General features: G+C 40.7%; 1 protein-coding gene across 3 annotated transcripts in view; it reads left to right on the top strand.

The window, feature by feature from the left end:
* PDE4D (phosphodiesterase 4D) overlaps positions 1 to 9,945 on the top strand; it is a 928,932-nt gene extending 918,987 nt beyond the window's left edge. For all 3 annotated transcript variants that reach the window (XM_036761379.1, XM_036761396.1, XM_036761389.1), the window contains exons 12-15: positions 1,499 to 1,653; positions 3,011 to 3,133; positions 3,548 to 3,730; positions 4,935 to 9,945. In XM_036761379.1, coding sequence (XP_036617274.1) covers positions 1,499 to 1,653; positions 3,011 to 3,133; positions 3,548 to 3,730; positions 4,935 to 5,360 — 887 coding nt within the window. In that variant the 3' untranslated portion in view covers positions 5,361 to 9,945. The remainder of the gene's footprint in view (positions 1 to 1,498; positions 1,654 to 3,010; positions 3,134 to 3,547; positions 3,731 to 4,934) is intronic.
* Positions 9,946 to 25,836: the final 15,891 nt, after the last annotated feature.

Genomic DNA, 25,836 nt, shown 5'->3' with positions numbered 1-25,836 from the left:
TTGAAGCTCATAGATTGGACCACAGTAGGTCCCCGCGCAAGCTGTATTTTGGGCCCTCCTGGCTCAGAGTGAATGTCAATGGTACCTGTTTCTCTTTTAACCACCAACCCTGAGGGTCTTCCCCTCCCACTTTGATTTTTTTTTCTTTTTTCTTATTAAAGGGGCCATCCCTTGACTCACTTCTTAAAGAGGCCTATTCACTGAATGGGCATTACCTCCCTCAAAGTGAGAACCTGAAAAGACCTTAGCCTAAAAGGACCAGGGTCTCCTAATGCATCCTGGGTCATCTCTAGTCCTCCTAATGAATATCAGACCACTGGACCCAGATGGCTCTGGAGGAGAAAGTGAGGCTGGTGACCTTGCACAGCCCTCCTTCACTCAAATCAAAGTCAACTACAAGTCATGCCATCATTTTCCTGATGTTATGGTCGTCTTGGAAAGTGAAGGACAAACACTACAACCCTGGCCAAGTCACTTAACCTCCAGATGCCTCAGGCAACTCCCATGGATTGTAAATTGTAGAGAAGGTGCTCATATGGGTTGTTAGTGGAAATTTTTCACCCCAAACTTCACAAGTCTAAAGAGAGAATGCTATATTCACTGATAGTCTTGTTTGTTTGCTTTAATGCCCCTAGCTTCTTCCTATCATCTTAGCTCTGGGCCTGTACTAGCTATAGAAAGGGTTTATTTATGCAGGATTTCTTCATGCAGAAGATTCACGTGTCCAGGCCAGTGATTGCAGCAGGAGGAATAATGAGGTCATAGAAAGGAAGCTTAACACTAGATTTCCTCTGTGAAGCCCACTTGGGGGAAATACGGTGTAGTGGTGCTTTACCATCCCTGGCATCATCCTTGTAAGAACAAGTACTCCAGTGGTGAAGCTTACGCTTTGAAAAGTGTCTAAAATGGAGAAAAAAAAATCTTAAAGTCAATATTAACATTTAAATGTGCAAAGTAACTATTTGAATTCCTTAAATTAGTTGGATTACAAGCCCACCAATCGCATGATTCCTCCATTGTACACAATTTAAGGCTCTCTCCCCAATGATAAGGCACTAAACAACTCATTTTCTGTCAGCTTGCAAAAAATTAACAATAGTGTCTTATCACACAGGGCTTATACGGTTACCATAGGGTTGTTTTTTTAAAGAACCGAAAAAAAGGACCTTAGATATAACCTTGTCCACTGTCCTCTCATAGACAGCAAATTGAAGCTCAAGAGAAGTTAATTGGCTTGCCCTGGGCCACAGAGCTGGTCAGCAGGAGGGACCATGCTAAGAACCAGGCCTCCTGACAGCACAGCCCAAGACTTCTTCCACTACTTTGTATTCTTGGCCCTGTTATGTCAATGATAGGTGAAGCCCTAACTTGATTTTTCAGTCTGGGATGCTGAGGAGGGGGATAGGCCTAACTCCAAGGCAGATCAACATCTGAAAAAAATAAAAAGTATGCTGGGGATAAGCTACATTTATCTTTCTGCTTCCTGGTTTTCTTCCAGATTCTGAACTTGCCTTGATGTACAATGACTCATCAGTCCTGGAGAACCACCATTTAGCTGTGGGCTTCAAGTTGCTGCAGGAGGAAAATTGTGACATTTTCCAGAATTTGACCAAAAAGCAAAGACAATCATTAAGAAAGATGGTCATTGACATTGTAAGTAATGCTTCCATCCTCCTCTAAATAGACTGAAACAGAGGGGCAGATTATGCTAATGTCTAGGGTCAAACCATTTACAGTTAGATGACAATGCAGTTCATGAAATGCTGGGTAGCAGTCTTTCCCACACCTGTGCTTGTCCTTCCTTTCTATTGGAGGAGGCCACCTGGGACTGCCAGATACTGACTTATTTCTTGTGATGGGTTTTCCATAGTCAGCAGACCTACCATTGTTTAGAATAAGAATGGCCAGTAACTCATCATTCAGATTTCATCCCCCAAGGACATGTCAAGCAAGCCCAGGGAGCAGTAACTCTTTGATCAAATGAGATTAGAAACATATATGTGTATAAATACATGTAAATATGTACATACATATATTATATGAAGTATTTTGCAAACTTTAAAGTGCTCAATAAATGCTAGCTGTTATTATCATTTCATATTACACTAGAGGTGACTCAGTGGATAGAGCACTGGGTTTGGAGTCAGGAAGACCTGATTTCAAATCTGGCCTCAGATACTAACTAGCTGTGTTACCCTGGTCAAGTCACTTAACCCTGTTTGCCTCAGTTTGTCATCTGTAAAATGAGCTGGAGAAGGAAATGGCAAACTACTCAAGTATCTCTGTAAGAAAACCCCAAATGGGGTCATGAAAAGTCAGACACAACTGAAACTTCTGAACAACAAAATCATTGTTATTTCATTACTAATTCTGTTATCCATTCTATGAGCAACTCACATTTACTTTTTTTTTGCCCTTGTGTATTGTAAATCTTCCCTTCCCTGGGCAGAGCCACATTCATTAGAAACTTCACTTACCCAGAGGTTTTTTCCTTCATATTCTGATATAAGTAAGGGGCAGATGCCAAGAAAAGCCAGTATCCAGACTTTCAAGTCCACTCAAAGTGGGGATGGCCTTCCATGCAATGCCTTGTGATTTTAGCAGTCAGCTCAAGTTGCCAGGCCTAGCATTTCCACAGTTCTATACAGTGAGAATTTATTGTCTCAGTGTAGTTGTATAGTTTTATATTCCATTAACATTTTCCTAATCCAGTGGATGATAGAAATTGCAAAGCAAATGTGAATATTTCTCATGCACATTATTGGCACTTTTTCCAAAGCAGAAGTGGTTAGCATTGGCTTGTTGGATGGTTCTCTGCAGCAAGGTGGATTCCCGCCCCGCCCCCCTCTCCCCGCTTATATTGTAACTAACTTGTTTATATGGTGGCTGCCCTAGTGGTTATCTAGGGCTTCACAACACACACGAGAAAAGAAAAATTCCCTTAAAAAGAGCACGGTGAAATATTTTTGCATACTTTTATGTTTAATAGAATATTTTCTTCTCCCTTAAGGTACTTGCAACAGACATGTCTAAACACATGAATCTACTGGCTGATTTGAAAACGATGGTTGAAACCAAGAAAGTTACAAGCTCTGGGGTTCTTCTTCTTGATAATTACTCAGATAGGATTCAGGTAAGATAGCATCTTAGTTCTTTCTGTCCATCTCTCCTCTTTCTCTTCACCTTACTTTGTGGTTCAAAGCAAAGTCTGTCTACAGGATCTTATTCCTGAGAATTAAGGTTAACTCTGAGATATCTCTTGGATTTACTGCATTTTCCTTTCCTAACCATATAAACATCTCTGGTCTTAATCCTGCCCGTCAACATTTTCTCCCTCAGCATATCTGGGATGAGTTGTGTCTATTAATGCAGGTGTGAACACCACACAGATGCATCATGGTTTTGCTATTCCTAAGAAATCTTACACTACATGTATTTTGAAGCTTCACAGTCATTGAATGTGCCAGTGGAGGAAAAGAAAACTTGATTTCCCAGTGTGATCAGGTAGCAGCCGGTGCTGAGCAGAGAATATCTTTATCTATTTTAGGTCCTACAGAATATGGTGCACTGTGCAGATCTAAGCAATCCAACGAAGCCTCTTCAGCTCTACCGCCAGTGGACAGACCGGATAATGGAGGAGTTCTTTCGCCAGGGAGACCGGGAACGGGAAAGGGGAATGGAAATAAGTCCCATGTGTGACAAGCACAATCCCTCGGTAGAAAAGTCACAGGTAATCATTCATTTGAGACATACCATTGGATGAGGTTGTTGTTCTCATATTGATGCTTCTTCTACAGACCCAAAACATAAACTTTCCTTTTTAATAATATATTTTTTAGCAAGCTAAATTTTACGTACATGCTTATGATTCAGTGACCTCATTTACCTGCTCTGACTCATGAAGAAACGAAAAAGGCATTAATCCTGAATACCCTAAATTGCCCAGGTCCAATTGGTTTTCCTGACTCAAGTCTCTCCCTTTTCCAGTCTACCGAAGTGATTTCCCTAAAGCATAGGTCTGACCATATTCCCATACTCTACCGAGTAATTTCCAGTGGCTCCCTATCACTTCTAGGAATAAGCATAAACACCTCTATTTTGGCATTCATATTTCTTTTCAATCTACCCCCAAATTACCATTTTAGTCTTATTGTACATACTCATACTTCACATACTCTATGATGCACCAAAACTGGCCTTTTAACAGTTCATCATACATGGTTCTCTTATCTCTGTGCCTCTGTCCCCATGGCTGTCCCCCTTGCCTATAATGCACTTCCTCCTCACTTCTGCCTCTTAAAAATTTTCATTATCCGTCGAAATTCTGTTCACGTGCCCCCTTCTACACAAAGTCCACCTAGACTTCCCCTTTCCCCATGCATACGTTGTCTTCTATCTCCTTTTGTATATGTATGTTTCCCCCAATAGAATATATGCCCCTTGAGGACAAATTCTGTTTCACTTTTTGTCTGGCATACCGTAGGCTCTGAACAAGTAATGCTTGTGATGTTACTAAGCACAGAAGAGAATTATCATTGCTTAGTTATACCCCCTGAAGCGATGGAGCTGAATTCGCTGCTGGTACGGTAGACTATTTGGCAGCACCCACCCATTGTGGAGATCCATGCCGACATGTGGCAGCCTCCTAAATACTTATAAGAGCACTCGATCTGATTGTTTAGATGAGTTTTTAACACAGTGCCTGGACACAGTAGGCACTTAACAAATGTTTATGGATGGACTGACTGATTTACCGAGTAGCATTGATACCTCCACTTGCTCACCTGCGAAATATTTGAATGGTGGCCCTTGAACTGGGCTATGATAGTTGGTTATTTAGCTTATAAGGAATAGGGGTTAGAGGCCATAATCCAAATGATTTTTCACCCTCTTTCCTCTTGACTAATAATTTCTATATCATATTTTTGAAACAGGTGGGATTCATAGACTACATCGTTCATCCTCTTTGGGAGACATGGGCAGACCTCGTTCATCCCGATGCACAGGACATCTTGGATACATTGGAGGACAATCGTGAATGGTACCAGAGCACAATTCCTCAGAGCCCTTCTCCTGCCCCTGATGACCAGGAGGAAGGCAGGCAAGGGCAGACTGAGAAATTTCAGTTTGAACTGACTTTGGAGGAAGATGGCGAGTCAGATACAGAAAAGGACAGTGGCAGTCCGGTGGAGGAAGACACCAGTTGCAGTGACTCCAAAACTCTTTGTACTCAAGACTCGGAGTCCACTGAAATCCCTCTTGATGAGCAGGTGGAGGAGGAGGCAGTGGGGGAAGAAGAGGAGGAAGAGGGCCCGGCAGAACCTTGTGCAATAGAAAATGAGCATTCCCCGGACACGTAACAAACAGTATGAAGACTTTCACTTTCTCTTTTTTTTTTAAGGGAAAAAAAAGTAGAAAATGGTTTCCAAAGTGCATGTCACATGCCACAACCATGGTCACACCTCACTGTCATCTGCCAGGACACGTTTGTCGAACAAAACTGAACCTGATTACTCAGCTCGGCACTCAGGAATATTGTAAACAGGATTTTCACCTCCATGGCATCAGAACAAGGGGGACGTCTTCATGAAAAGCATTTTAACAAGATCTCAGCTTGGTAGAGCTGATTCAGCAGCTAGGCTGCTCCACCATGTTTTCGTGGGAGTAGATTGCTTGTCAGCCAAAGGCTGATACAGTTTGGGGTTTGTTCTTTTTTTGTTTATTTTGCTTTGTTTTAAAATATTTTTGAAAATAAGATGGTATTACATGACATGAAGTTTTGTGAAGTTTTTAGAATACAGCCAGAGCAAACTGAGGTTCTAATGGAGGAAACAAGGTGTGATGAGACACAGCAGGAGTCTGTTACCAGGAGGAAGATGAGCCGCAGAAATTGCAAAATTTTCTAATTTCAAGTCTTCCTGTTATATATGACTGAACAGTGTGGCTCAAAGGGCTACACTGACCTCTACATTTTGTATGATATGTAAAACAAGATCTTTTGTAGAGCTTACTTTTATTAATATTAAATGTATTGAGGTATCCCCTATTTAAAAATAATATGTTCAGAACTTCATCTGCCACTGGTTATTTTTTCCCCCTAAGGAGTAACTTGCAAGTTTTCAGTACAGATCTGTGCTACACTGGATAAATAATTCTAATTTAATATTTTTTTGCACCTTAGAGTTCATAGCAATTAACTTATCTGTAGCAATTCATTGTTTTATATGCCAATGACTTCCATAAAAAACAAAAATCTGAGTTGTAATAGACCCTTGTGGTAATTTTTTTCCCCCAAATGAGCAGAATTGTAACTCCCCTGAGCACTTCCCTTCATAGTAGAGTGAGCAAACCTTGGTTGTGCAGCCCTTCAATGGGCTCTCTAATTTTTCTGAGAGCAAACCGCACAGAAACATTAGTTGGTTGGTTGTGGAGCAAAGCTAGAGATGTGCCTCCTGAGCTGTGTGTTAAACAAGACATAGAGCCCTTCCTGAAATGCACAAGAACCATGCTTTAAAGTGGATGATGCTCCATGCTTATATTCTGTCACAGCCAGCTACCAGTCCTTGGATGGAGGCTTTGCTGTTGTCTCAGGCTCCTTCCAAACATGTTGGAACCTTTGTCCAAGGCAAATAGGAAAGGTCTGTCTGGTCAGGATAGTAGAATCATTATGCTTTAGAAGGAAGTTTGTTGGGTCATGTTGCTCAGTTTTGTATATTGTTTGGAACTCAAAGGGAAGTCGTCAGGTTTCTAGAGAAAGGGGATGACTAGTCAGCCGGCTAAGTGACTCATTAGGAATTTTAAAAGAAGTGTCTGTACGTTGGCAGGCCTAACTGAACCAGTACAGTTTGGTTTCTGTGACTTTTGCTGAAAGATTTAAGGCCGCATCAATTTGAATTGAGAGCTAAGAAAAATTCGTAAAAGATATTTGCTACCTGCCAGATTTCTTAAATCCATGCTAAATGTAGGAAGGGGCTTCTACATGGCCACAAATGGCAAAGGCAGAAGAAATCTACCAATTCTTAGTTGTACCCCCTGAGAGAAGGGAGCTGGTGATTCCTCTGGTTGGCGTTGTATATGGCCTATTTGTCAGCATTAACCCTTGGTGAAGGCAGAGAAGGAGCCATAGGGTCTCAGAGAAGACATTAAGGTCCTACTGTAGGACATGAGAAAACAAAAGGTATCTCTGCTTGGTCCTTGTTGCTTCAGCCCTTGGAAATTTCACCGAGATCTCTGAGAGGCTGATAGAACTTGAAGGGGAGTTTATAGTTTAAAAAAAAAGTCAAATAATTCTGGGGTTATGGGTATTCGATAAACACCTTGGACTTCAAGCTGTTTTTAAAGAGGATCTATAAATAGATGGCCAAGAAAGGAGAAGGAAGAATGAAGGAGCCCAGTGATGGGATAAGAAACAAATAAAACAAAATCCAACTGAACAAGGACCACCATGAGAAGTCACATCGCAGGCCTGAGGAATAATTCCAACAGTTTATGTGCTAGCTGGGGCTGGGGCTAGGGCAGTGTCTCTCTGGCCTCCCTTCAGAGAGCCATCCTGATGTTTACATAGCACCTTCTGGATGAGAGATTTCCCTGCAGTTGATCACAGCCCCTTAAGTGATTATCAACCCTGTTCTTCACATGTACCTCACCCCACAACAATGACAAACAAAGCAAGGGTTCTCCAATCTCACCCCCCTTTGATCAGTGACTGCACCTATAGCATTTTGTTGTTGCTTTCTGTTTGGGCTTCAGAGTTTGAAAAAAAAGTCTTTCCTACTTACTGAAGGAAGGACAGGCGGAGCTTCCTCATGATCCTGTCTGTGGTTTCTTCTCTTTCCGGCACGTCCCTTTCATCCCCATAATCCATAGGGCTTTTCCCCCACAGAGTGCCTGTAATTTTAAAGAAGCAATATAAGTACCTAAACAGGTACAGATCTGAAACAATTACATAGCTGCACTAAAAGGAAAAAAAAGTACTTTTAAAAATGCCCCCATGCTGTGAAAGAGAACCACAGATGGACAATCATACCTTTGAAAGGGCCTAACAACATAGAGCTAGGGATCTAATGCATCGTACAATCCTCTTTATCCCCCTTCTTGCCAAAGTGTGCTCTAACATCAAATGGCTACTTTAGGAGGAAAAAAAAATAATTCCTTCTATCGGTGGCTTTCTTTTTTTTTAAAATTCATAAGAAAGGGGAACATTTGGGTACTGTATGGGGAAGAAAAGAATCCAAGTTTGCCTAAAACCAGTACACTTTAGCTTGCAAGTTACTTAACACAGTAATGCTATTTTTATTTTCATTGTTTTCCTGGTGTTATTGTTAAAATTCATGATGCGATAGTATAGTAAGAACAAATGGCAAAGAGAAAAAAAAAACTTGAATGAAATGGATTTTACAGAAAGCTTTATGGTAATTTTTGAATGCGTTATTTATTTTTTTTTTGTGCCATACATTTTTTTTCTCACCAAATGACCTTACCTGTAATACAGTCTTGTTTGTCTGTTTACAACCATGTATTTATTGTAATGTATATACTGTAATGTTAATTGTAAATTATCAGTTCTTATTAAAACATCCCCCATGACTGGGTGGTGTTGGTATATTTGGAAACTCTTGGTGAGAGAACGAATGGTGTGTATACATACTCCTTGTACATGTTTTTCCCTCCTGTAACATAGTCTCTGTCACCTTAGGGCTTGTTTATGGAAGATTCAAGGAAAACTATAAAATACATAAAAGTTATATAAATAAATTTTTAAAAAGCTGCAGGTCTTTGGTCCCAGGGCTGTGCCTTAACTTTAAACAATATTTCTTCTGTTTTGCTGCATTTGAAAGTAAGGTAACAGTGGGGCTAGGGCTGGGCATTCCAACCAGGTTACTTTTAGCTGATTGGATTATGAGCAATAGCTGTTTTTTTTTTACAAAACCACAACCAACCTTGGCAAATTTAACCCCCTTTTGACATATTAGCTTCTACTTGCAAATGGAACAGCACTGTGGACACAATTCTTCTGCTGTTGATCAGGAACAATTTCAATCGGTCCCTTGAAACTATTCACTTATTTTAAAACACTACAAGATGAACACACTAGAGAGCTAACAATAAGAAACTTTCTTGACTTCAATAGCACATAGGAAAATGAATATTAAGGGAAGTGAGAATCACAAATTATACTTACATATAGCTATTTATTTTTTTCATCTTCCAAGAGCTATTATTCTTTAACCACTGTTTCCTCATACGGTAAAGATTATTATTATTATTTTTTTAGCCCAGGAATTTTCTCTAGTAAATAGCAGCTTAACCTGTCCTTTTATGTATATGAATCTGTCTGCTCACAGAGGTTACATAGAATAGAAATACACAGAGCAAAAAGGACTCATCTTCAAGATGTGTTTCAGTATAGCTGGTATTTTGAAATTTTGGAATTTAACCATTTCTGGTGGCCGACTCCTGAGTGCTGCATGAATTTCCTAGTGTCAAATGTGGGTAGCTCTTCTTCCTACCGCTAATGCCCAGCCCTCAAAACATGTGACTGTTCAGTGAAAGGAGAGATTCTTTTTCAAGGAAAAACAGAGCCTCCTTTTTTGACACAAACTGTAGATTTTAGCAGCCCTGGCCCAAAGGAATTTGATTACTTTTGTTTTAAACAGTATAAAAGGGACACTATAACTACAAAGAAACAAAAAATCCTGGACAGTTTTCATTGTTTTTAATTTGGTTTTTCCTTTGGGTATGTCTTCAGAGTGGCAACTTGTGTGTGAACATTACAAATGATTCTCTTGTTTCTTAGCCTCTCTTACAGCCCATGGGATAGTACTGTACATCAAATACCTTCATATGAAATTTTTATATGCAATGAAAATAAAAGCATGGGTTGATTCTGCCTAGCTATTTATGACTCTGTCTTTTGCAAATAAAAGATCATTCTGTTTACAGTCATTCCATGGATGTTTTAGGGATTTGGGAAACCTAGTCGTAACAGTAATAATGATAATAAGCATTTGCATAGTGCTTTAAAGTTTATGAAGCCCTTTACAAAAATTCTTTCACTTCAGAACACCCCTGGAAGGTAGGTGCTATTAATATCCTTATTTTCTAGATAAGGAAACTGAGGCAGATGTTAAGCGACTTGCCTAGTGTCAAATAGCTACTATGTGTCAAAGGCTGGATTTGAACTCAACCCTTCCAAACCCAGGCTTAGCACTCTATCCATTTGTGTATAATCAAAGCCAAATGGTATTGACCATTTGCCTTATTAAAAAAAAAAAAGATCTCCAAACGAATTTAATTTCATGACAAAATAAGGTAGTAGTCTTAGTTTATGAGGAGTATCCCTAGTGGATCAAACATTCAAGTAAAGAGAAAACTGCCATACCTCATGGCCAATTTTCAAAGAAGAAGAATGTAGGAACATGGACTTTGTTAATGTGATAACTGAGGAGGCATTTCAGGTGCTTTGGTAGAGCCGGGACCCTGGGCGAGTTTTGAAAGCTGCACTTCATGTTAATATCCATCCAAAGCTTGGAGGTCCTTCACTATAGCACATGAGAGTGGATTGATTACTAGATGGCCATGTAGGGCTGTTGAGAGGATTCCTGTTTTAGTATAGGTTGGACTAGTTTGACTATGAAGTCCCTTGTGAGGACCTGTCCCAGACTTGGGGGCCACTTGGAACATTGTCTTATCTAAACTGTCAATAAGCATCTTATAAGTGCATAGAATGTGGTAATATTTGTCATGTGCCTAGAACAGTGCCTGGCACCCAGTAGGTGCTTAGTAAGTGTCCTCCCCCCTCCTTTTTTACTTCTTCCTATAATATGCTAGATGCTGGAGATATAAAGATAAAAATGAAAAAAACCCTGACCTCAAAGATCTTACATTCTTTTTGGAAGATATGTACACATATAGTCATAAAGGGCTCGTTCTGGCTATCTAGTCATTATGAGGGGTCAGAAGTCATGGGAGCTTGTCATCTAAAGGGATATTTGGCTTTTACTTCTTGTTGCAAAAAAACATTAAAACTGTAGTTTAATGGATTCTGATGTCATGACATAGTGGGAGAAGCACAGGCCTGGGAGACAAAGGGAACACCTCCATATAATGAAGGGGTTACACTATGTGGTTGCCAGGGTCCCTTTCCCTACTTCTAACATCATATAATTCTACGGCTCATACTGGCCTGACTCAGTAACTAACATTGTGTGTGTGTGTGTGTGTGTGTGTGTGTGTGTGTGTGTGTGTGTGTGTGTCCTTAGACAAGTTACTTCAGCCCTTTGAGCCTCCATTAATAAGCATTGATTAGGCACCTACTATATGCTAGAAACTGTGTTAAGTGCTGGGGATAAAAGACAAAAATCAAATTGTCTTTGCCCTCAAAGAGCTCCCCTCTTTGCAGCTCTAACATTGCGTAATTTAGGATTTCAGAAGTTTGTGTTTTCATCACTGTGGGTCCTCCTTCCAATCCATGTTGTTGGCAGTCCCTCCAAGCTTTAATAGTTGATTTCATGAGTTGTTATATAGGAAAAACAATAACATCTACCAGCCTTCCTTCTGGTGATAAGTCTCCGAACTTAGCTAAACTGGTTTTCAGACAACAGATACATAAAGTACATACATCTCTGGGTCCATTTTAGAAGTCTTTTCAGTTTGGCAGGACCTGGTGGGGCTTGCTTATTTTGGTCAAACCTAACATTTGAGATTACCCCTGGCATCACAATGGGGCATTGGGTTTTGTCTCATGTCAGACTTTAACTGATCATCAAATCAATACCTACGTGGCTCAGAGAGAATTTTATGGCATTAAAGAGATTTATTAAAAGGAACATGAAAATGGGTTCTTTTTTGTGGTGTTCTCTGTGTGTTGTGCTCTGAGTGGCTCTTTACCTTGCCTACCCCTAATTCCAGGTCTGCTTCCAGGACCCCATGTACATGAATTATTATTACTATACAGTCCTGGAAGGAGAAAGCATTCTGTTTATTGGCAGAGTTTTGTTTGTTTGGATTCTGGATGAGAGCTTGTTAAATGTATATACATACATACATACATACATATATATATATATACATATTGTATACATATATACACATGTGCACACACACATATACATACCCACACATACAGGTATATAAAACTAACATTAAGCAAGTGTGTTAGATCCACTCAGCCATCGCCTTTGCCAAATGCTCGTCAATCTCCTTCCTCTGTTTTTATCTGACTGCCAGTAGTAGCAATAGTGGTTTGTGATAATGCTAGCTGTGGAACGTTTTTATGCCTCCCAACCTGGCTCCATGATTTATTTTCTATGGGTACTTCTTCTCCTGATGCAGATGGTAACCCTCTAAGCTTCAGTAAATAAATGGTCTTCAGGAGTTACTGGAACAGAAGAGTTCACCGCTCTGCAAGCTAAGCTTGGGTGGAGTCTCCCCAAATCTAGCTAAAATGACAGGCATAGCGGTCACTGGACCCACGCTCAAAACCTTTACAGCTTTACCTTCCCTGTTTGTACTCAAGTGGCATGGCCTTGAAGACCCAGGTCACTTCTATGCTTTGGTGAGTCATCAGTTTAAGACTTTAGAGGAGGAAAGGCAAAAATAAAGGAAAGCCACAGATAATTCCTTAAACCAACCCATCTTCAGAGCTGCTGTGAGTAGGCAGGAGTACAAGGTAACCTCCAAGTCTCTTCATAGACATACCAAATGTCAACTCTGGTTAGACCCTTTCACCACAAATACTCATCAGCTAAGGATAAAGAACACATATGTATGCAGTGTCAGCATACCACCTATGTGATATAGTACTTTCTTTTCTGTTTTTGTTTTTTGCTTGTTTGTTTTGGAGGCAATTGGACTTAAATGACTTGCCTGGTGTCACACAACCAGTAAGTATCTGAGGTTGGATATGAACTCGGGTCTTCCTGACTCCAGGGCCAGTGCTCTATCCATTGCCCTGCCTAGCGGCCCCTAGTATCGTCTTTCCTATGGATCCTCAGGCTTTACCTACTCCTTTGTTTCTGAGATCAGCATATGTTCAGCCTTAACTGGCCTGTGTAGAGAGCCCTCTTACACTCAATGTACCTATTCTTAATTTCATGCACAATAACATAATATTTGGAGCATTTCAAGGATAGGGATCATACCCGTGGTTTCATTGATAGGGGGATGTCACCAGTGAGGAAATGCCTCCCCTGGTACTCTTCTCCACAACTAAAAACTTGTCCTGGTTCACAGAGCCAGTATGTATGTATAAAAGGGAGAATTTAACCCACATCTTTCTGGTTCTGAGGCCAGCTTTCAATGTAATGGCAAACTAAGCGGCATCTAAAACACTGCATTCCCACCTAGGTGTATGTATGTATATATATTGTTCCATTGTTAAATCATGTCTGACTCTGTTACCCCATGGACATTGTCTATAGGATACTCTTGGTAAAGATATTGGAATAGTTTGCCATTTCCTTCTCCAGTGTGTCCCCATTTTACAGATGAAGAACTGAGGCAAATAGGGGTTAAGTGACTTGCCCAGGGTCCCACAGCTGGTAAAGTGTCTGAGGATGAATTGAATTCAGATCTTCCTGACTCCAGGCCCAATGCTCTGTCCACTGCACCACCTAGCTGCTATATATGTACACATATATGTATGCACATAAACATAATATAGATTTACATGTTTTCATAATCTATGTATATATACATACACATACATACATACATGTAGTCCTTTCAACTTTAAAGTGAAATTAGTATGATTTGATACTTTGCTACCAGCAATAGAAATTGTTTTGATTTCCACTTTATAGCTAAAAAATGAGACTCAAAGGGATAGTGATTCACCTGAGATCACACAGTACACAAATGGAAGCTATATCCATACTTTGTTTTAATATCAGTGATGATGAAGCCTCTTTTCTCATCTTGTGTCCACATCTACATGCTGGAGACTTCATTCTGGTTCTTTAAAAAAGACTCAGGAAGTTTATCTGTTATTCTATCAGTCTCATTATATGACTAAAACAGTTAGTCAATAAGCATTTACTAAACTCTTCCTATATGCCAAGCCCATTCCATTTTATGATCATTCATGTTCTTTTATTTGCCCCATACCAGTGACAGTATACCATAGCCTACTTATCTCCATAATATACTTTTCCATTACTCCACAGTATTCCTTAATTCACCAGGAGACTATTGATTTTAAAAGGTGAGCTTTTGTGGCAGGGAACATCTGGAGAGCATTTAAAATATTGAACCCTTTTCCAAGTGGTCTCTCCTATTCAGTTCTCATCAGAAGGAGTTGTCCAAATCTACTGATGAAAAGGAAGGAAAGAAGGAAGGATGGAAGGAAGGAAGGAGAGAGGGAGGGAGGGAGGGAAGGAATGAAAGAAGGAAGGAAGGAAAGAGTATGGGAGGGAGGGAATAAAGAAGGGAAGGAATGAAGGAGGGAAGGTGGGAAGGAGGGAAGAAAAGAAGGAAGGGAGGGAAGGAGAAAGAAAGAAAGAAAAAGTAAGTAGAGAAAGAAAGGAAGAGAAAGAACCCTTGTAACAAATACTCATAGTCAAGCAACACAAACTCCCACTTTGGTCATGTCCAAAACTATACATCTCATCCTGCATCTTAAGATCATCTCCCTGTTGGAAGGTGGTTAGCATGCTTCAATTAGTCCTTTGGAATCACGTTTGGTTAGTGTGTTGATCAGTTAAGTCATTCAAAGTCCTATAAGATGAAAGGTTTGATTTTTACAGTAACAAGATTATAAAAACCAAGCGCTTCATTTTACAGATGAAGAAACTGAAGCCTAATGGGACTGTGACCTTGGGGATATGACCTTGCCCTAGGCCACAAGCTAGTAAATAACTGATCCCAGATCCCAACCTCACCAAGTTCTCCTAACTCTAATCCCTATTCCTTCCCACTATTTCCCAGGATGGGACAGGAGAAAGGACAAGAACATCTAAAAAAGAGAAAGGTGGGTCAGGAAAGAGAAGGAAGGAGGTATAAGAAGGCACTGTGGTGAGGAGGAAGAGGAGGAGGGGCCTTTGTTCCAGGTAGACTTAGCATGCCTGAAAACAAGTCTCTGCAGGAATCCTTGCTAGAGATGCACCTGTGTCTGAGGAGAAGCTGAAAGATTGGAGATGTGAACATTGACACAGAGGAGTAAGTTCCCAAGCAGATTATCTCTTCAGCATTGTTGACTACATGGAGACCCTTCTGAACTAGGAGGAATCACTAAGTTTCAAGGCTGGAGCCAAAGCAACTCTGTTGGCTGCAGAACCATGGTGTCTTAGAAACAAGGGTTGTTTCTTCTTTTATTTTGCTTTAACAAAAACAACAACATATCGAGGATCATATGAAACTCCTCCAACCCTGTGAAGCTTTAGACTCCCTGACTTCGGCCCTGCATTAATTAAGAAACCATTCAGTCTCACACCTTGGCGCTTTGAAACACTTTGCTCATTTTTTTCTCCAACAAGGAGACAAAATACTTTTTGTTTTTGTGGCTTTTCATAGAGGGGAGGAGACCTCCAGACCCAGACCCCTCTTTCCACTGCTGAAAAATGTGTCAAAGATGCTGATGAGGTTTGCCAGGGCCCTGGGCAGAATCATGCGGGATCAAGGGGCAGGAAAAGAACAGAGGGACCCCAAGAAAACAAACTGCCCGGACAGCTCTTCAGCTTGTAATCTAATCCCCGATATTTACTCTGCACCCATTGGCGTTGGAAACTCTCTGAGACACCATAATAAAATCAGACTGAGATGAAAGACACCATCCCTGCTCTGTAGGACCATGAGATTTGAAAATACCAGGTAGCGTCAGTGAGACAGCAGAGTACTTGTCTAATGAGAACAGGAAATGAAGCAGAGGAGGAAAGCTACTAGTGGAGTTTTACTTATACAGCCTGGCTCTTTCTTTACTTTTCCTTTCTTTTCTTTCCAAGGATAAAGACATGAGGGACCAGCAAACATGGAGAAGAGAGGGGGCTGGGCAGGAAAGTAGAGTGGGTAGCGAACCTTAGAAAATAGTTCTAATGAGAACCAGGGTCATAACTGCGGTGAGGTGACCAGAACTTTGACCCAGGGCACTCAACATCTCTGGTATCACTCCCCTAAATGGTTTTTCCTTGTCTTGCAATTCTCTTCACTCCTACACCACAGTTCCATTATATCTCACTCACCTAGTTTGAGCTTCTACTTCTCACCTCTGTGCCCCATTCCCAGGACAGGGTCAAGCCCACTACACCACAGGTATAGTCTTGTGTCCTTTAGCTCAAGGGAGCCAACCCCCACCTTCCACTATTTGTACCCTCTACCTTCTCTTTAATATTGAGGGATCTAGGGGGAAGCCTCTAGGATATGGGCCACCTTTCCCCTAGTGTAGTAGACCTAGGGAGGATTAAACTGAACCAAATGCAATGAAGATTAAAAAGGCTGACTCTTTCCATTGGCCAGGTGCGATCCCAGGGTCCTCTACAACCAGCGAGCTCCCTCCTAGCCCAACCCTGCCCTGGTTCCTCTATAGCAGTGGCCTCAGGAAGGCCTAGGATCTTCCCCTCCCACCTGAGGACCTTGTATTCAGTTCTCATGTCTTCGAGAGCAGTGTCTCTGTCAAATATGCTTTCCACAGACATTGTACACCCTGTGTATGGACCTAGTTGTTTATCTTCAGAGCGTTTTCTCCATTTGGATGCTGGTTCCTTAAGGGCAGGGAATGTGTGTTTCTTTGTATCACTCAGTGCTTAGCATAGTGCCTGACACCTACAAAGCACTTTTAAAAAAATGTTCATTCACCTTGTCTCCCCAGCACTGAGTGTAGTGTCTACGCTTGGTCTATCTATGTTCATTCATTCTTTGCCCTGGTAGGAAGAAGACTGAACAGTAACCCTAGAGACAGAGACCTAGATTTGAATTTGAATTCCAGTTTTGCTCCTAAATACTGTGACCCTAGAAATATTACTTCACCTGTGTAGACCTCAGTTTCCATAAAAATGAGATCATATTAGCTGATCTTTCTACTCTAAATGAAATGATCCTGGGAATGTCTATTTATATCATGGAGGTCCCCATGAAGTTCTCCCTTGTGGTTAGGTTAGAGATGAATGAATAAATGCATGAAAAAGAAGAAAAAAAATTTACTAAGCACTTTGTGTTAGCAAGACAGCCCTTGTCTTTAGGGAGTTTGCATTTAAAAGGGAGAACAACACAGCAAATGAGTGGTGGCCACGGTGGGATGTTTTAGTCTGAGAAATCACAGGGATGTTGATTGGAATCTTAGGACTACTGACTGGCAGGTGCTTTTCAGGAATGGTATTGTTGATTGACTGGGAAGCTAGGTGGTACAGTGGATAGTGTCTGGCCTACAGACTCATTTTCCTGAGTTCAAATTTGATCTCAGATACTAGCTGCGTGACCCTGGGACAAGTTACTTAACCCAGTTTGCCTCAGTTTCCTCATCTGTAAAACTATTCCAGTATCTCTGCCAAGAAAAACCCCAAATGCGGTCACCAAGAGTCAGACATGAAACTACTGAATAAAAAACTTTTGATCAATTACTGTGCTGCAAAATGGAAGGAGGGAGGAAAAGGTACACACGCATAGTAGAGAGTTGGCTAGAGTCCAATGTGGTAGGTCTGGGGGTGAGACAGGAAGTGCTGGTAAACATTTAACAACCAGCTTTCCCAAAAGAACAATATACTTTCAAGTTTAATCTGTGTCATTAACATTTTCCCCACAGTCTTAAGCCTAGACAATCAAATAAACAATAAGCTAAGCCCTGATTTGTAGCGTTTGTCTATTTCTGGGTGTAAATGCTCATATTGAAAATAGTGGGTTGTAAGAGCTGTTTGCAGCATACCCCTGGAAGTCAGTGATTCTCAACAAATAAGAATTTAGGTGAAAAGAAATTCTAGGAGAGGTGGCCTTTCCATACCAGATCTTAGATTGTGTTATAAAGCAGCAATTATCAAAACTGCTTGGTACTGGCTAAGAAGTAGAGTGGTGGATCACAGCAGTCAATGACTATAGTCATCTACTGTTTGATAAACCCAAAGACCCCAGCTTCCCGGATAAGAACTCGCTATTTAACAAAAACTGCTGCAAAAACTGGAAAATAGCATGCAGAAACTGGGCACAGAACGAATAAGAATTTAGGGCAGGTCCTGGAGTGCCAGTTGGAGCAGGAGGGTAGAAGACTTAGTGGAAGGTAGGGATGGCAGAAATTCCAGTGGAAATAGACAGAGGCTGAGGAGGTGGCTAGAGAACTATTCTTGTCACTTGACTTTTTACTTCCTGGATGGGTTCGATCAATCACCAAATATAATGGGGTACAAAACACTTGGGACGATCATTTTGTTGTGATTTTACTTTGTGATGGCCATGGTTGTATGGATGTATTTCGGCTGATACTGGTTTACCTTTACCAGAAGAAATAGGATCAACTTGTTTTTCCTACCTGTATACATGTAGTTCATTGCTTCCTTTTGTTCTGCTTTTAATTCAGTAGTTATTAAGAATGGATATTACTCCAAGGAAACATGCAGAAATTTTAGCTCTTGAAGAGCACACTTCAATGACTGTTTGAGATATTGCACTGGCCGTTGCTGCACAGAAGTATTTCAAAGATCATTCAAGCTCATAATGAAACATTTTCTACATTGCTGTATAGGCTTTTTTGAAACTGGAAGAACAGTAACAAGGCCAGTAAAAAACAAAAAAGCAAAAACAAAACAATAGCTGTTAATCATTTCAGGGGCAAGACAATGCAAAGAATAGTATATTACTGAAGATTGGGAAAAGGTCATCTTTACTGATGCAATTCATTATTTCATTCAAAGATATATCAAAATGATTGTCAAAAGAAGTCCAGGTGAGCCTGTAAGATCTGAGTAACTTCATCAGAGCGCAAAATATTCATCCTCCTCCCTAAATATGAAAGGGGGGAAGTTACTTTCAGTAGGCTTGGATATCTTGTCCCCATTGAGTGAATGGGGAATTCTGGTGCATATATTGAAATTCTAATAAACAGAATTATTCTGGAATTATAAAAATTCCCAAATAGAGATGGAATACTTGAACATGACCTTTTAACATGCCTTTTTTCCATGATATTTTTTTCATAATTCATGAAAAGTTAAGCTATTTTTTCTAACATATGGGTATAGATATGCTTCAGGAGCCTGAGAATCCGCCCTATTTAAACTCCATTAAAACCTGTGGGCTATAATCAAAGCTAGACTTGGGGAAAATATACCGTTTGGCAAAGGTAAATTGAATAGTCAATGTGATAGAAGTGTGATTTCATCATGAAGAATTAAAGAATGTGCATTGAAATCTTGTGAACTCAGTGCCAAATCACATAAAACAAGGTATTTTAGCAAAGGGATATTTTAAGTTAAAGGTTTTTTTAAATATGTAACCAATTATAAGGTTTTTAATTAGTTGTATAATATGCTGAATGTCTAATTTAATTTTTGAAATTTATACTAACTTGTATACTGCTATATTTGATGAACAGTTCCCAGGATCTAACATTGTTTTCAGTGCTGAGGAATAAAGAAATTCTATGATATATGATGCCTACTCATAAGAGTGATTAATAACTATGCGTTGGACCAGCAGTGACTTCACAAAGGCATTTCGTTTAATCCTTTGTAGACAAATAGTCTTTAGATATTTAGAAGGGCAGCAGGCACTAGGCTCACTGGAGACATGGGCAAAGAGGCTAAGTAAGGCTATATAGGATGAGTCCAAATCATGGTGGGCCTTAAAAGTCTGGTAGGGGAGTTTGGGCTTACTTTGCTCAGTAGTAAATGTCAGGGGAAAGTAACAATCACTTACATTTCTGTGGTACATATATTATATGTAGAGTGTCAATGTAGTACAGTGCATGGAGGGGCATTCTTGAACTCAGGAAGACCCGATAATTGAAAACTATTTTGAACCCACTTGGCAAATACTTGCCCTAGGTCTTAAAGGAGGTTGAGGGAGAAAGAATAGACAGAATAAGAGGCCAGTGTCATTCCATCAACCCCCTGAAAGAAGTACTCAAAGCATGCTTTTCACAACAGTGAGTCATCCTCATGTTACAAAAGGTGGCATCTCATGGGTCTGATTTGTAAGCAGGAAGAAGGATCATACACTTAGAGCTGACTATTTTGTCTAGCTACCTCACTTTATAGAGGAGGAAATTAAGGGGCAGAGAGGTTAAGTGATTTATCTGGGATCAAGGTAGTGACACAAGTTTTCTGTGACAGAACATAGGTTTTCTGACTCCAAGTGAAAGCTTTCCTTAAATGGAGGTGGTGGTATCTTCAGGGCAGCCATTTTAGGACCAGTGATACATATTATACTGGGGGCATTTGTGTTTTCCAAAGTTCTTTTCTGAGTTCTCTTCTCTCTCTTTCCATATACTTCAGTGGCCTGAGAATCAGCCTTATTTAAACCCCATTAAAACCTGTGGGCTATAATCAAAGATATATTTGGGGAAAATGTATCATTTGGCAAAGGTAAATTTAATATTCAATGTGATAAAAGTGTGGTTTCATGATGAAGAATTAAAGAATGTGTGTTGAAGTCATGCAAATATGTTTGCGTGTATAGATGTATGTTTGTATGTATGTATGTCTAGAACCATACCAGCTCTCATGGGTCTAATCATCATCCCTAAGTAGAAGATGCTCAGAACGATATATCCAGCTCCACCCCACCACCACTCCCCTGATTTTTATATCCACATCACTAACTGACGATTATATGTTTCAAATTTATAACCCAGAGACATCTTATGCTCAGCATGTCCAAAACTTTCCCAAAGGAAACACCGCCCTTCCAGTCTCCTGGGTTTCTTAAGCATTGACATCACCCTAGACTCTTCACCCTCTCTAACTCCGTATTATCTAAAATTGTTAAATTTTACCATTTCTACCTCTATAACCTTCCTCATACTCATCTCCTCTCTACTCACACAGCTACTTCTTTAGTTCTTCAAACTTTACCATCCTGCTTCATTAGCAGGGATTTTTAAAATCCCAAATCTTATTTCTCTTAAATATGAAAATGTCTGTTTTTGAGATAAAGTTAATGATTGGAGTATCAGAACACAAGTAACTGGACAGATTCTCTTTTCTACCTTTATTTGAAGAGGCAAAATAGACTTAGAGTCAGGATGACTTGGTTTCAGATCCTACCTCAGATATTTTCTGGCTATATGACTATGGGCAGGTCACTTAATGTCCGTGCCAGTTTTGTCCCCTGTAAAATGTAGATAACAATAACACATCTAACCCAGAGTTGCTGTAAGAAGCGAATGAGATCAAATGACATGACGCATTTTGCAGACTTTAAAATGCTATATCAATGGGAGCTCTACAGCCAACCCCAATCCCATTGTGGAGCCTTATTCTGTGCCTGCCAGCCACAGTGGGTGGCTGATTCAAAGCCAATGTATTTTGGTGGCACAAAAGCACTTAATCGTTGTTAATTTTTTTAAATGTTTATTTTTTGGAACAGTGTTGAAGAGTGTGCTTAGCTGGGAAATAGTCCTAGAAATTCCGGGCCAAGGACTTTTGAGTACTTGAAGGTCAGTCATGTGAAAGAGATTGGGCTGGTTCTAACGGACCTTAGAGGTCATTGGGTGAATCTCTCTAAGTGACCTTGGGCGAATCCCTTCTTCCCCCCACCAGGCCTTGGTCTCTTTATCTACAAAATGAGTGCTCTGAGCCACATGGTCTTTTAGGTCCACTCCAGCTCTAGGTCTTTGATCCTACAGAATCAAAGAGGCAAATTTAGACTTGATATGAGGAAAAACAACTGGAGATGTCCAAAAGTTGAGTGGGCTGGCACAGGAAGACTTGAAGCAAAGGTTGGATGACCACTCATTAAGTATATTAAGTAGTAGGGGTCCTTAATTCAGGTTTTGGTTGGATGACTGAGGTTTCTTCTATCTCTAAAATTCTGTGACTTTGTAACCAGTGTAAATAATAGATCTATACATATAACTATTTATATCACTATATATAATTAAAGAATCTATTTTAAGCTTCAACTTTCTGCTCACATTATTCATTATGCCATTATTTCCACATGTGCTAACACAGTGAAAGGAACACTGTTAGGCACTGCCAAGAAGTTCTCTGGCAACCCCCTCCTCATGCCATGCTGCTTGCCTTTCCCATGCCCCCTCAGCACACACATGTGCACCCCACACAAGTAGAACCCTCTGACCTTTGGGGCAGCCCAGATTACCCTCTTAGAATGGGCTATATATTATTTTTCCTAAAGGGCTCTTAGCACAATAGAGTGGATCTAGAGATAATGTCGCACATAGCGTGTCTCTTCGTCTCTGTCTCTCTCTCTCCCTGGCTGCTTCCTGTTTGTTTTCCAGCCCAGCTGCTGGGCTCCGACAGACGATGTGCAGCTAGGTATGCAAATAAGCCTCCTGGGTGGCAGCAGAGGAATGGTGCAACTTCACCCTGCTTCCTGAATAAAGAGATGCCTTGTCCATGGATCTCCCCCATCCTAGACTGGTCTGGAGTTTGGAGGGCAGAACAGACATGATTCAGAGGAACAGATTATAAAGGCTCTGTTGTCAACTGGGTAAAAATGAGGCAGGGGGCATTTCTGTGGAAAGTCTCTATCAGGAATGGAGGAGACTGTTTTCTGGGCCAGGCACCCTGTCCATTGTGTACCTTTGTAGAACATGGGGTGAGTAGAATGTCAACATCCAACCCCCCCAACCAGTTTCCATGGCCCTGAGGAGGCAGAGAAAAGCTATTTCCTGGAGAGGGTGGCTGAGGGAGAAGGGTGGCAGTGAGAAATATTCATGCCAGGGAAGAGAACCGAGCCAATGAATGTCTCCACACAGGCAGTTCCCTCCACCTCCACCTCCTTGCATATAGTAGGCACTCAGATATTTGCTGACTTGAATTCAGTCAACCCCAGGGTCCCACATGACCAAAGCGATAAGGCAGGAGGCTTTGTAAGGAGCTGAGGCTTGGTGATATCCTTTTCTGCCCTGATACTTCTTAATCTATCTGCCCATAGAACAAACAGGACATTTTTGAGAAATGTTTGGATTACGTCTGGATCATGCTTTTCTATTAGTTAAGTGTAGAATATAACACAAAGGTCTGTATCCTGCCACCTATGGTTATCTCCCAAGGCTCAGTCCTAAGTGCTTTTCTCTTTCTCCATTCCCTTTCTCGGTGATCCCTTCATCTCCCATGCACCTAATGATCACCTCTATGCCAAGCTGCACCAACCCAAATCCCTCTCCTGAGCTCTACTCCCACATCATCAACTGCCCACTGATCATTTTGAATCATCTCAAACATAACAGGTCTAAAACAGAGCTAATTATCTTCTCTCCCTCACAACTCACCCCTCCTATTCCCAACTTTTCTATTTCTGTTGACATCACTGTCTTCCTTGACTCCTCTCTCCTCCTCACCTCAGACAACCAATCATTTGTCCAGTCCTGCTGATCCTACTTCCCCAGCATGCCTTGCACCCATTTCCTTCTCTTCTGCTCACAAGGCCACTGTTTTAGCTCAGTCCCTCCTTGCCTCTTTTTCCTGAGCAATTACAATTGTTTCCTAAATAATCTCCTTGCCTCAAACATCTCCCTCCTCTGGTCAAACCTTCACACAGTCACCAAAGTGATTTCCTAAAGTACTGGCCACTTCCTTGTACTTAATAAAATCAGTTAACTACCGATCACCTCTAAGGTCATCCTCAAGCTTCTCTATTTGGCATTGACTGCTCTTTACAATCTAACCCTAATTGACTTTTCTAGTGCTCCCCTTAATAAAGTACTCTCCTTCATGCATTCTCATGCATTCTACAGTCCAGCCAGACTGTCCTTGCTCTTCTACAGACATGATACTCCAAATTCTGTCTGTGTCTTTCGCACTGGCCATTCTTTCATGTCACTTCTTATAATCCCTAGTTTTCTTTGAGGCTTAGCTACCATGAAATCAATCCACTCAGCTGCTAAAAGTGCTCCAGCTCCCCTTCGCCAAATAACCTTACATTTACTTGTAGCACTATGATCATGTGAATCTGTACTATCTCCCCTAAATAGAATATAAGCTGTTTGAAGGCAGAGACTATCATTTTGTCTGATTTCACCTGCACCTACCCCAGTGGTTAGGATGCAGTAGATGATAATATATGCTTTCTGATTGACTGAACAGGGCTTAAGAGATCTTTGAGACACAATAGTTTGGCAAAATTATGTTAAGATACTGGAGCTTTTGATTTTGGTCAAAAGAAGTTAGGAGCTTCAAAAAAGGCAAAGAAGAGAAATGGGTGTGAATACATAGTCTGCAGTGTATTACCAACAATGACTTGTTCAGAAAAGGGTGTTTTAAAGATATTTTTCAAGGAATGTATAATTGGAAATGGAGGTGGGCAAGCTATGGGCAGGATGTGGGCAAGCAATGGTCACAACTTTAGTGTTGCACTGGTGCCAATGTATAGATATATGTAAGGGGTGCAGAGAAAGCCACTTACCCCTGCAAGCCTAGCAAGAGTAGTCTTGTATAGGAGTAAGCACAATGGCCCATGTGTGTATATCCTCAGGGCTGCCCCTAAGCAGCAAATCATAGAATTTTAGAGGTAAATGAATGTTTGGTGCCAAGCATCTAGTCTATCACCCTCTAGAGACCACACCTGGCCCTGCCAGATGAATTCAGGTGACCAATGGGTGAATTTAGACCCAGAGAGGTTAATTGATGGGTGCAAAGTCACACAGCTAGGTATGGCAGAGCTGGCAATAAAACTCAGTGTTTTTGACAATTGATTCAATGCTTTTCTTCTAGTCTGGTAGTATTTATCTCTTTCCTGTCAGTAATCACGGCTTTTTCCTCACCCCACAATTAGCAAAGCCCTTCATTCTTTTCCCTGCTTTCTTAGGCTTTTTATACTGTACTACATAGGGCAGGTAGGTGGGACAGTGGATAGAGTGCTGGGCCTGAAGTGAGAAAGATTCATCTTCCCAAGTTCAAATCTGGCCTCAGACCAGCTGTGTGACCCTCGTCAAGTCCGTTAACCCTGTTTGCCTTAGTTCCCTGGCTGTAAAATAAGCTGGAGAGAGAAATGGTGAACTACTATCTGGAGTGTCTCTGCCAAGAAAATCTCAAATAGGATCACGCAGAGTTGGACATGACTGAAAAACAAAGAATACTCCATCCAGGGCTGGCTTTTCTCAAAGACTCCAAGGTTGTAGGATACAGAGTTGGAAGAGCTCTTATGGAATATCTGATTCAACTTCTTCATTTTACCCAAGAGGAAACTGAAACAGAGAAGATGTTTTGCCTTGATGGTAAGTAGCAGAGCTGGGATTTGAAACAGACACCCTGACCCCAAATCTAATATTCTTCTACTTCAGGACCCTGCCTCACCATTTTTAAAGACTATAAGATCCTTGAGGGCAGGGAGTATTTCTTTTTTTTTATTTCCTCATATCTCTAGTGCCAAATTCAGTGCCTGGCACATAATAGGCACTTAAAAAGGTTTATTGATTAGTTCTTTGTAGTTTTCTGTTTAAAATTTACAAAATTTAGCAAAAATTTATCAAAATCAAAATTTACCATTAACAACCCAGCAGTGTGGCAGACCACTTTCAAAGACAAAAACTCCAATTTACATATGGCATAAAAATATTAATATCAAGTTTTGGATTGGTAAATACAATAGATTCACAGGATCTTAGATCTAAGATTCTTAGGAGGAATCTTAGCATTCATCTGACTCCTTTCCTTGACAGATGCTTTATATCTTCTTGCTTTACAAATAAGGTGACCAGAGAGGTTAAGTGATTTATGCCATATCAAAAAGGTA

This window comes from Trichosurus vulpecula, chromosome 1 (genome assembly GCF_011100635.1).
Source record: "Trichosurus vulpecula isolate mTriVul1 chromosome 1, mTriVul1.pri, whole genome shotgun sequence".
Classification (NCBI taxonomy): Eukaryota; Metazoa; Chordata; class Mammalia; order Diprotodontia; family Phalangeridae; genus Trichosurus; species Trichosurus vulpecula.
This window is presented reverse-complemented; position numbering and strand designations above follow the sequence as displayed.